General features: G+C 43.8%; 1 protein-coding gene across 8 annotated transcripts in view; it reads left to right on the top strand.

The window, feature by feature from the left end:
• Positions 1–12,668, top strand: part of elmo1 (engulfment and cell motility 1 (ced-12 homolog, C. elegans)) — an 89,372-nt gene that overhangs the window by 67,872 nt on the left and 8,832 nt on the right. For 7 of the 8 annotated variants that reach the window (XM_053864046.1, XM_053864051.1, XM_053864050.1 and 4 more), the window contains one exon: positions 11,610–11,773. In XM_053864046.1, the coding sequence (XP_053720021.1) occupies positions 11,610–11,773 (164 nt within the window). Of the gene's footprint in view, positions 1–2,409; positions 2,818–11,609; positions 11,774–12,668 lie in introns of those variants that run through there. The other variant, XM_053864053.1, reaches the window with a different exon arrangement.

Raw genomic sequence — 12,668 nt, forward strand, 5'->3', positions numbered from 1 at the left:
AGAAGTAGAAGTGAAGCTTCCTCCCAGCCCCATTCATGTCCTGCTTTTACTGTGATATGCGAAGAGACGTCCGCTGGTCTGATATGCAGACCTTGTCATTTTCCACCCAATTCTGTCAAGAGATAACTCACTCCTGCCTAATTAAGTCTAGACAAAATGCATTTGAGGTAATCATCCCTGTCGTGAGGCACAGAAATCGCTGGCTCTGATGCATTAGCAGCCCATCATCCTCCTCTGGTCTTTTAAGGTTTCAAAAGATGCTAGTCGCTTTTTTTTTTCAAAACCAAGTTGCTGGGTTTCAACAGAAGAAACAACAAATCACATAATCTTAAGAGAATAACAATGTGAAACGCAGAACTCTTCTTCTTTCTCTTTTGGCTTCTCCCTTCAGGGGTGGCCACAGCGGATCGTCCTCCTCCATCTCACCCTGTCCTCTGCTTCCTCTTCTCTCAAACAGACCTCTGGCCTTCCTCTCCACCTTCTGCCTGGCAGTTCCAACCTCAACATCTTCCCACCAATGTACTGTCTCTCTCTCCTCTGTACATGTCCAAACCATCTCCATCTAGCCTCTCTGACTTTGTCTCCCAAACACCTGACATGTGCTGTCCTTCTGATCTACTGCTTCCTGATCTTATCCATCCTGCTCACTCCCAGAGAGATGCTCAGCATCTTCATCTCTGCTACCTCCAGCTCTGTCTCCTGTCTTTTCCTCAGTGCCTCTGTTTCCAAACCATACAACATTGCTGGCCTCACCACACCTGACACTCCAATTCTCCATCCTGCCTACACCCGCTTCTGAATGTGAAACTCAGAACTAACTAACTTAAATCATGCGTCATATGGAGGTGGGCGGGTTCAGAGCCGCCTCTGAGGCAGAGTCAAGCCCACTCAGACGCAAGAGTGGGCTTCGCACTCATAGCCTCTCATTCATTTTCAGACATGGGAGAAGTTTATAAAGCAATAACTACAAAACAGACCATCACTAGTCGTGTGCTGGTGAGGCTTCATGAAACAGTGTCCTTTTTCTCGGCGCTCAGTAGGTGGCACTCTTGGTTTTAAAATTATGTCAGGTATCATCAAAGTAGGGCTCTTAGAGCAGAGAGTGCCTCTGAAAATGGGGACACTGTTTCACTGGTATAGGCTCCAGCACTCCCCGCAACCCTGAACAGGACGAAGCGCTGGTTAACTGAAGATGGGTGTTTCATGAAGCCTCAGTAACCCATCATCATGATGAGGGACTCACTGCATCATGGAGAGGGCTTCAACATTTGATACATGCATGTGTCAAAAAGTTGGGTTTGGACATTATATATTGACCTTACGATTCCTAGTCGGCATTGTAGTATTTTTACTGTTTCTGGCTATTCGTTCGTACCAGTTAAATTATTCAGAACTCCATCATGTTGATGTTACAAATTTAAATTTTTACATCACAGTGCCATCATTGTTTTATTCAAATCTTGTCATATAATCCCTGCAGACTTCCATTTTTGAAAGTAAAATTAGGCGTCATGCACCCTGCCACGGATAATTGTAGCCGAACTATATGATTTATGAAGCGTTCAAAAACTCCTTCTTGAGATACTAATGCACCGGAAGGGCTGCTGCAGCCGTGCCAGATGATAAATAACCAGATATCAGAGTGAGTTGTTTTGCTTTCATTGGGAACGGAGTGCAGATATTTGCTCTTCAGAGTCGCCTGTGGATAATAAGCTTTGGCACAAAGGTCAGCTTTACATCACAGCTGCTGTTGAGCTTCATTTTCACTCCCACAGAAGCAGACAGACAGAGCGGTCTGCAGATTTCTAATACACTTTGCTGGAGTGTGTGAGGATTTTCATAAACGGCGATGGCTCTTCATGGCTGACTGAGCGTTTCCTCTGCATACACAAGTGTGTGTCATAAAATCCAACAAAGACATAAAAGGCTCATGAGCGCACCTCACGTCCGGCTCGGTGCGCACACACTGGGTGTTGTATTTTCCGTCGCCACGATTACAGAAAGGTACTTATGGAGGTAACAATAGGTGCGCTTTTGTTCAGCGGAGGCAGGTCTGATGCCCAGCTCACCGGCGACCATCAGGAAACGGTTTCCCCTGTTTCCATAGCAACCTCTGTCCAATTATCACTGCTGCACAGCACTTCTCCGGCTCTCAGTAAGACAGAGCCACTTCTCGCCCGTACTTGTGTGTTTGCCTCTGTGTTTGCTGGAGTGTCTGTCAGAGTTTGTCGTCTCTTCATCCACCAGCTTCCTTTTTTTTGGGGGGGGGTGTCTATCTCTCCCTGTTCTGGAGCTTTAAAAAGAACCTCACTAATGTAGCGGCTTGCATCCCCTCCTCCCTCTTCTCCTCCCTCCCTTTCTGTCTAAACCTCTCCCTCCACTAGTCTCCCACACACGCACACACACTTAGATCATGTGATCCGCATGCCGCACCACAATTGGAGTCTCTGATCGTGGCGTGTGTCCAATGAGGGCACGAGCCCAGAGATCAACATAAGCGAAGCAAAGCAGCCTGGCTGATGCTCTTAGAGTACAGATGGGGAAAGCAAGACAGGTAGAGAGGGACCCTTTCAGCGTAGGAAGGCAAGGCTGCTCTTGAATGAATCGCACTTTGCTGCGAGTGGAGGGAGGAAAGTTAAAGGCAGCTGTGTTGTCCGACGACTCTTGCTTTAGCGACTGTTACCTACAATCATCCTCCGCTGATAAACAATCCGCCGCTCCGCTTGCAAACAGCACTAGAAGGTCCTGCACGGGATTTATCTCTCGGATTCATCATTCACTGTGGGGACTACAGCCTTTCAGCCATGGAGGTGACATGTAAGTACATCATTATCATGCACAGAGTAGCAGGAGTCCGGGGATTGTTTGAGAGGAGGAAGCAGTGAGAGGCAGAAGCAGGAGGGACAGATGGGGCTGTGTAGACTCGGCGAGGCGTAAGCAGGTTAGTCAAGGACCCAGATCACAGCCTTTTCATTAGGACACACTCCATCAGTCACAGGAATATAATCTCTTAGATTACAATTACACCCTCGCTTCTAAATACTCATCCGATGTTGCTCCTCCACCCCCCACATCATCTGTATTCCACTGTACGGTGTTTTGCTGGGGGGGGTTGGGCTTTGTTGTGAATGGGATTACGCTGCATCTTCGACACCCTCGCCAGAGGAATTCAGTGCCATCATCACTACTGCTCTCCGCTTCACGCTGTGTCTCCCCCTGCCCTGGATCAGCATCAACCCGCGTGTTCGCCGGAGGGCTTTGACTTCAGATTAGAGAGCACGGACCGACCGGACTCTGAACTAGACTCACTGAAGGGCAGCCAGTATGGGATTGGTTTCAAGCTCGCAAGGTTTGCCAGCAGGTCGGGTCTCGAGTGATTAATAATTGTTCAGTGAGCCTATTATGAAATCAAATATATTTTCGGGGTGTACTTGGAAGTGTGAGTGCGAGCAAGTACGGTCCTGAGCAACACGTATCCTCGTGTGTTTTCAGAGGAGTAAAGAGTAAAAAGCCATTACTGAAGAACTCGTCCAGTTCCATGAAAGTTAGGGACTCTTGGAAGAACGCACTGAGCTCTGCACCTGCACCTCGTCCTGTATCGTCCTTGTAGGTCATAACCATCACTGCGACCACTGACTTGAACTTGTCACATGGCTTCAAACAAATTGTATGTCACTGAGTCATGATGGAGTCCAGCAGCTCGGAGCTCGGCTGTGGCCGAGCAGCTGAATTTGGTGCATCACAAAACCACACATCAAACTCTTTTTGGGCTACATTTTCCTGCACTTACCTGCGTTTTTTTTTATCCTGTATATAACAAAATGCATCATAATCAAAAAATTATGATGCATTGATTTGTTTTGTAAGTCACATTGTTCTTTTACGGTGAACTCATCAATTGCATCTTTACCAAAGTTCAAAAGCTCCGACTTGTTGAAATTGGTTATAAACTGTTGCTCGGTGATATATGTTTATTGTAACTCATGAAAATGAACAACAAAAATACTACACCTTTTTTCCCAGTTTTTTTTGAGACTCATTGCTTTTACTTAGACCTATGTCCCCATAGCTTTGCTACCCACTGCACACATGCTCAGCATTGTAAATCACAGCAGGTTTCAAAGGCTAAATAGAAAGTCATGGCAGAAAAGCCATCAAATATTACAGTGTGAAACCCCAAACCTTAGTTGTTCAGACCGACAGCAAACAATGAGATGAACTTGGACGCATGTTACAGATTAGTGGAGAACTGAAGAGCTGACGCTCGTAACACTACAGCTGTGTCCAGTGGTGATGTAGAGAAGATCAGATAATCTTCTTTGTTCAGCCATGTCGAGGACTGACCCGACCCGCGTGGGATTATTCTCACCGCCCAAAAAAAAAAAAAAAAAAAAAGAGCGGCTCCAGCTGCATTTATAGGCGCCCTCCCTGCACCACTCACACATCACTGGGTATTTAACCAATATTTAGGGAGATTCTAAACTCACCGATTAGTCGTATTTTAGCTCCAGGGCTCAGGGTTCCTAAATGCAAATCAATGCTAATGATTCCCAGCGGCAGACAGGGTCTTCCGTTGAGCCGACGGGTTAACATGCGTGAAGGAACAAAAACATCTGTCCAGTCAGATGAAGGACAAAAACAATAATGTGGGGTGCCAAAGGCTTTGTGGGCTTCTATTTTTAGCTCCAGGAAGCAGCCCATGACGCAAACATAAAGGTGCCGACTGTTGTTGGGCCTTCGCGTGAAGCGGTCCTTCGACGACTCGTGTGCGGACGAACCAGCCCCACCCCCACACTCCTCTTCTGCAAACCTGCTCTTCATTATTCCATGCTGGTTTTATTTACCTCACCAGAGCTTTCTAAACCTTCAGTTCCTTATAGATCCGTTTTTTTCCCCCTGGTTCCCCCTCTCCTCCTTCTGATGCTTGTCTCGCACCCCCCCCCCCCCCCCCCCCCCCCCCCACTCTCTCTTCTCCCCCCCCTCCCGTATTGTTGAATTCAGACAGGCTATTTATATCTTTCTGCCTGGCTGCCTCACCTCCCACTCCTTAACAAGGTTTGCTTTATTGTTTCTGCTCATGTATCTCAGCGCTGCTGTGCGGATGTGTGCTTGCATGTTCTCTGAAATACAGTAGCGGATGAGCGGAGCCTTTTATTGGTCCCTCGGAGTCCAGATTGCCTATTATTTTGACATGCGTTTATATGGCTTTTACGCTAACACACAAGGTCAACGGCATGCAAGAACAGTGGCGCTGATATCCCTACAGTTGTTTGGCAGCAATGGTCTTCAGAAGCACGGTCTTGGTCACCCGTTGTTGAAATGAAAACTATATAAATCACGAGGCCATGTACAAAAAAGGAAGCCTTTTAATATGAAAACAAGAACAGGACATTGAGAGGGGAAGAACAATTGGAGCTTAAGAGGTTTATATCACAGTGGGACTTTAGAAAGAAAAGTCCACTCTGCCTAGACATGGTTCCTCTTCCTTTGCTAGCGGCAGATTTTTATCTCCCGAGGTTTAGATCTGTGAATGCTGTACCCTCAGGAGTGCAGTCTGAGCTCAGATGACTCAAAAAAATGTAATAGTTAAAGCAGATGTAGGGTGTTTACCTCTACTATCAGATAACTGTGTTCCATTTTGGTGGTCTCCAGTATGTGTAAGCCAGTGAATGCTACCCAAAGCGCCACACTGGACCACCATTCCTCTGAGGTCCACTTTGGATACATGTGCATTGATGACCTTACCCATATCATTGAGTCCTATGGATGTGAGTGAACACAAAGGGCCTTCCCTTATGGATAGGGGAAGTAGAACTAAAGTTGAACCACCGCCATGAGAGACGCCATTCGAGGTAGCTACTGCCTTTTGTTAGGAGGTCTACCAGGACCAGCTTGTGGACAAATCAGTCTCTCAAGTTGACCAGGTGAATGACTAGTTCTTCCTGAAGACAGTTTTACGAGAATTCTGGGGAGAATGTCGGAGCAATTTCTGGACTGCAAAAGCGCCAAAATTGCCCCTTTTGATGTCACTCTGATGCCACAGGATCATGTAAGTTCTGTCATAGTGGTCCAGAGTAGCCATTGGTCTGGAAGATCTTCTTATGGATCTCTTGAACAAGTACTTTTCTCTGGCTTCTCCCTTTCGTTGCTTCAGCTGCTGTAGTGTCTGCAGTGAAAGCAGAAGAGGCAGAAGCACCATTTATATGTTGTAGTGTATGAAATAAAAACGAAATGATGTGAATATTTCAAACAAGCAACTGTACTCAGTTGTGTTTTCCCCTGTATTTGCAATCGATCATATGCCTCCGAAGTGAAAATGTTTCTCACCAAAATGCTGCACTTTTTCTTTACTTTAGTGAAGACAATAATAACAGAGGTTACCGGATCTATGTGGTCTTCTTTCTGCGTACAGCTCCCACTGGGGCCCAGAGTGTAGACTATTATATTGCTTCTACACATTTGCCCCCCCAACTTTTGAAACGCTCATTAAGGGTTGTGCAGATGCCGAGGTCAGCACTCACTTCTCCTCAGCAGTAATGGTGTATTCATCCTCGTACACAAGCCGTGGTGCGTCTTATGTGGATCTGCAGGATGAAGAAGAGCTGACGTCTGCAGCCTTTGCTGTCTAAATATAGAAACATCAGCCAGCTGCTACGATCGGAACTGACCTCCGAGTTGAGTGGAAGAGAGAAGGTCTGCCTGTGTAAATAGTGCGAGTCGATCTTATTTGTAAGTCTGACGTTTGCATACTTTAATAAGCTACGGTTTGTTCTTACGTCTTTTGCAAGTGAAGACATTTGCAGCGAGGCACTTCAGTGCCGACAGGTCCTTGAGGTGTTCGCCTCTGGAGCAAAGAGCTGCGATTCTTTGTGCTTTCATGTCTCCTTTCCTGTGGAAAACACTGATATAGTGTCTACTTATATCTGAGGCAGGAGGGGAGATGAAGCCTGGATAAAATGAAAGTTGTCGGTCTCTACCGAGTTGCTCTCAACAGACTTGACAAGACGTGGCTGTCAAACTCAAAGTAGAAAGTTGAGTTGCTTTAAATGTGCAATGAAAACTTTATTCGCTCGCTTCTCCAAAAGTTTGAACGCGGCTTGGTGAAAATGGATGTGACACAATTCCTCATCTGCCGTCAACTCAAAATCAGATCTTAACACCTGTGACGCTTGTCCATAGTTTCCAGTATACAGTACTTGGGTTTTACCATTAGGTCCCACACATGGGTTCCAATAATCTATATGATGCCTCATACAAACATCCTACTTGTGACACCACAAAGTGTGTGATCTCACTGTTTTGATCTCAGACTGGACCGGACCTGTGAGATACTTTTTATTTACTTTTACTTTTTATTACATTCGTGAGTCTTGCCCCAAAAGCACCTTACAAAGTGAGCATTAACAACCCTGTCAAGCAGTGGCAGGCTGTGTGTTTCAAACCTAGGCCTGTCAGTCATGTCCTGCTTCATATGACTTCAATAAATACCTCTCATAAAACCATCTTGTATTACACCACGACTGGAGAAATACTATGCAGAAACACAGTGAAGCACTACTACACATTACACCTCAACTGAGTCCAAAACAGCTATTTCCTGGCGTATTTAAAAATCAATAAACCAGAGCGATAAACTCATCTGTACTGTAAAATTATCTGCCCATAAAGTTTCAATGAGTCCACAAAGAATAGGTCAGCTTTAACACTTTTTTCCATTTTCAGTATTTTTATCATCTCAGTTGATCAGTTTTAGTGATTTGATATTATAGAAACATATTAAATGTGAAAATAGATACATAAATCAAATAGCTTAGGAACCAGACCTGTGGTGATATTTACATTGTTATGATTGTAGCTGCAGTTGCTCAGCCTTCTAGTAAAGATTCAAGCACTGCTGCTGCTTCCATGAATAGAAAAACCAGACGATCCGGGGGGATCATTTTGTCTGTGAAGAAAGTCAGAATTGCTTTCCATAAGGATGAAATGAGCTCTATTTTCATAAGTAAAGCCCTCTATTGATTTTTTTCTATCTTCTCAGCCCGGAAACTGGGCTGAAGTGCTTGAGTGAAAATCGGCAAAGATCTCTTAAGCGCACCTGCGCGCTGTTTCCCAGCCACTGGTGCGACCGAGTGAACCGTCAGAGTGGTCCTCCTGTGATGAACACCTTCTATTTGCAAGTGCTCCCGCTGCGCTGTCTCTTCCCTCTCTTCCTGCTCACGTTTGACAGGCAGCTGGCAGATGATGTAATTTCCGTGTTCCCAGGCAAATGAACCGGAGAATGCAGAGTGCTGCTGGGAAAAAAAAGGGGGCAGACATTTGTTGGCGCTGATACATTGTCGTTGATGGGGTGGAGGCTGCGAGGGACGGGTCTGACTGTCCTAGTTAGTAGAGAGACGAAGACATTAGATTCAGTCATGTCATTCCCTTTTGTTTCTCTGTCACGTCGCCTCCCTTCAGCCAAGGTGCTCTTCTTCCTTATCTGCCGCCGCCTGAAATATTCATGATGTTCTCCATCCTGTGTCTTCGTATTAAATCTGATGAATAATCGGAGCGTTAATGAGCGTGAGCGCAGCCACATGGGTGGCCCCCGATTGTTTTCCTGCCATAAACACGGTCTATTAATGAAGAATCCCCAAGGAAAACAGCTGAAGCGCTCGGCCTTGATGCCCCTCGCTCTGGAGAGAGGGAGATTAGCTTGGAAATCGGGCTGCAGGAGACAATTAGATCGGCGCTGAAAGGCTGGTGTTTGAGTTTCATCCCAAACCTCGGAGAGGGAGCTCCTGCCCAGCTTTTCATGATGTTGGAGAAGGCTCACAGGGGGTTGTTTTTGTTTATAATCTGCCGTCTGTGTAATGCGCTGACCTAGAATAACTTCCAAATTATTCTCTTTGGTGCACCTAATGCCTGAAGAGCAGTTACGTAAGAGGAAGAAGAACTCTGACTTGCAAGCGCCCTCAGACTTTGCTGGGAGCTCAGAGGTGTTTAAACTCCATCGCAGAGGGGCCAAAACAAAAGTTTGGTTTGAGGCGGGTCTGTGGGGGAAGAGGCTGTGGGCCTCTTTACTCCTACTACTGCCCCCTCGACCTAGGTCAACAGCAAAAAAAATGGAGGAACAGGTGCAACCATCTTTCATTAGACAAACATTTCGACTCTTGTGGAGTTAAATATAGCTATGAAACTGTTGCAGTGCATGATGAGACACTTCATATAAAGAAAGAATGCTGAGATATGAACATAATGCAACCAATTGTTGTGTTAAATTCAGTTGCTGTTGTGCTTCCAAAACAAACTGTGATACTCTGTGATGAGTTACGTAAAATGTATTTTCAAATTTAAATTTAAAAAAATCTTGAAGCGATAACTTGGGAACGGTCTGCATGTTCATGAAGAGAAAGACCTTTATTTTAGGAGAACATGGAACCATGAGTTTGTGCTGAGATGATCTAAAGGTACAGCACAGGGGAGTTCAATTTGAGTACCTATGGGGCCACGTTATATACTGTGACTCATGAGTGTCTGTGAAGCCAAAGATCAGAACAGCATCATAAACAGAACTTTTTTTTTTTTTACGCAGCTCCGAATGAATTCAATACAAGTGCGCTTTAATATAGGGAAACACCTAAGTACACCATGATATGATTTGATTATATGCCAATGTTATAATGTTTTTCCCTATTATCTTTTACTTATTTACTTTGACAGACAAGACATACTGTTCTACATAATATTTAGTCCGATTTAAAGTGGAAAAAGCTGGAAAAAAAATGAAAATTATGACCTAAAAGATAAGATTTTTATAAGATAAAAATTTCTATCATAAAGAGAAAGTACAATTTATTTTGTAGTTTTCTTCTAATATTACAAGGCCCGCCTATATATAGGCAAAGAGCCGCATGTGGCCCCTCACCGCACTTTTGCACTTTTTCAACACATTATGACTTCATTTTAATGTGCGTTGCTTATATCATTTAGCATTTCACTGTAAAAACAAATGAATTATTTGGGGGATGTTACCGGTGAATATTCTTTAACTAGATATAATGGATAAAAAACAGTATCCACAAAGTGAGTTTTCAGATTATTGTGGTTCATTTCCAACTTATCTGTGTGGTCTTGTCGACCCAGTTCACAGGTTTCCTGTTTGAAACATCCTGTTCTTCTCCTGAGTCACCAGGTCTCTGATGGGTGCGCAGTAAACAGCCAAAATAAAGCGGACCAACAAATCAACTCAGTGTGATCTCCGTGTGACGGTTTAGCAGTTCCCCACAAACAGTGACGGCGGGTCACATCCTCGGATGAAGCCGCCGCCGTCGTGGTGCCATGAGCTCAGGTCACGTTGCGTGTGTTGCCGTTTCTCAAAGTGAATCAGCAGGATTTACTGGCTCACATAAAGAACAATCTTATCTAATCCTCTGTGTTCAGGAGGGAAGCCTCTGATTCAGATGTGGAGTTATATCAGCGCCGGTGTGGAGGCGGAACACCTCTGCTGATGGATGGAGTCATGCTGAATACTGATGAGAAAGAAGCTCCTGTACAAAGTCAAATTGAAAGTGAATGATTTTGGAAGTGCAACGTGAGCCCGGCTTTTAGAGGAGGGACGTCTCAGTATCAGTAGTAGTCTGTGTTATTGAAGCTTCCTACGGATGTGTGAAAATTATTCTTTTATACGAGATAATCCTTTTTTTAACTTTGCTGTCATATAGTTGTTTACTGAATGAATGAATTGATGAGCACATTTATTTGTGTATTGCTTTTCCTACATTATTATTTTTTGTCTCTTCTATTGTATATATACAATTATTTATATATATATGTATATATATATATGGTTTAAATTGGTGCAAAAAAATCAAGTTATTGACATGTTGTGTGATGTATATTTTTACATTCATAGCTATGATGATCTTTAGTTCTTCAATAATATTTTTTTAATTGTATTTCAATATAGTGGGACCCATTTATCATGTGTTATTACACGACTTCTATTGGATTGGAGTTATTCGGTTCATACGGTGCCACGGTTTATCATGTTTTTTTTTTTACTCCTCAGATTGAGATGCTTCTCTTCCCTAAAATCCTCATCTTTTGATGCTTCCAAGTCTCTTTGAAACGTCAGACTAGTGCTACTTTGCGATGACTCATGTCTGAAAGAGGTTAATGTGGGCATGTGCAGTTTATCTTGGTGACATTAATAACCCACTGGTGGCATTTTAGAGTTCTGCCGAACACAATTCAGACCTCCTTGGGTCACAAATTGGCCCCTTTTTAGGAGGCTTGATGACATGGAACGACGCTCATGTCATGCTTGTGCAGCTCCAGCAAGAGTAATGGGATTAAATGGCTGGAATATTATGGGAACACTGTGCCACGCTGCTCACTGATGCATGAGGCCGGCTCTTACAGTGGAGGAGTCGCTGTTGAATTATTCCGCTTGGCATTCTTCTTCAAGCAGAGTGCACCAGATGGGGATTACAGGCTGCACTTCGGAAAGAAGTATCACCATTAATCCTGTCCGGACGGGGGTGTCGCTTCCCTTCACTAATGCCTGATGTGTTTATTTGTGAGTGCAAGTGTGATGCATTGACTTCTCCCCCCACTCTGTTCCGCAGGTAATGCAGGTGGTGAGGGAGCAGATCATGCGAGCGCTGACTCTCAAGCCTAATTCTCTGGACCAGTTCAAGATTCGTCTGCAGAACCTGAGCTACACAGAGATCCTGAAGATACGCCAGTCAGAGAGGATGAATCAGGAAGACTTCCAGTCTCGCCCCATCCTGTGAGTCGAGTCGCCAGTGCCACTGCTTCAGCCATATCAGAGTCCGCTGGATATGGTCCATATATCACAGTCATGTCCTGCATCACTCGCTTTACATTTGACAGTCACTTTTCAAATCACACTCTTTCATAAGCTTAAATCTATGAATTATTTTCTGGACCTGTGCAGCCACCTTCTCATCTTGGAGCCAGACATAACTTGACTCAAACCTTTTGAGTCAAGTTATGAAAAGCTATAAAGTTTTCATAGCAGAAGAAGACTAATGATGTTGATGGGTGGAGCTGAGAGTACGAGAACTGAACTAGCCAAGGTCGTTCAAGTCTACGCTGCCAAGTTTAACTTTAAATCTGGTTTTTGCTGCACTAACAGTTTCTGGAGAGAAGAAAAAGAATTGGAACATAAACACTGGATTTCCTGCCACAGCACCCATTAGACCTCTAATGTTGTTTCATGCGGTGGAAAAAAAACAAGTCAGCAATATTGATAATGTGTATTTGTTCACGCTTTTTTACTTTTCATAATATACTAGTCAAACCAATTCTGTTTGAAAACGAAAAAGTCAGAATTAAGGTTACATTTTTTTTATTATGGGAAATATATACAATGTATTTTGTTTATTTTATTTTTTTACATTATTCATTAAAAGATCAGTTAAAAACAAATCTTCAAATGCAAAAAAAGAAACCATAGTTCAGAGAAGAATTATTAGAAAATAAAGGCACTTAGAGTTGGTAGTTTTGTAAAAACTCTCAGGAGAGGGATCTCTGGCTTTACTGCATGATTTAAGCCTAAAGATTTCTACCAACCACAGCTTTAATGTGATGAGGAGACATTACAAAAAAATATCTGGGACCAGTACTATGTTAAACAGGTATCATTGATATTAAAAGCTAAA

This window comes from Synchiropus splendidus, chromosome 4 (assembly GCF_027744825.2).
Source record: "Synchiropus splendidus isolate RoL2022-P1 chromosome 4, RoL_Sspl_1.0, whole genome shotgun sequence".
Classification (NCBI taxonomy): Eukaryota; Metazoa; Chordata; class Actinopteri; order Syngnathiformes; family Callionymidae; genus Synchiropus; species Synchiropus splendidus.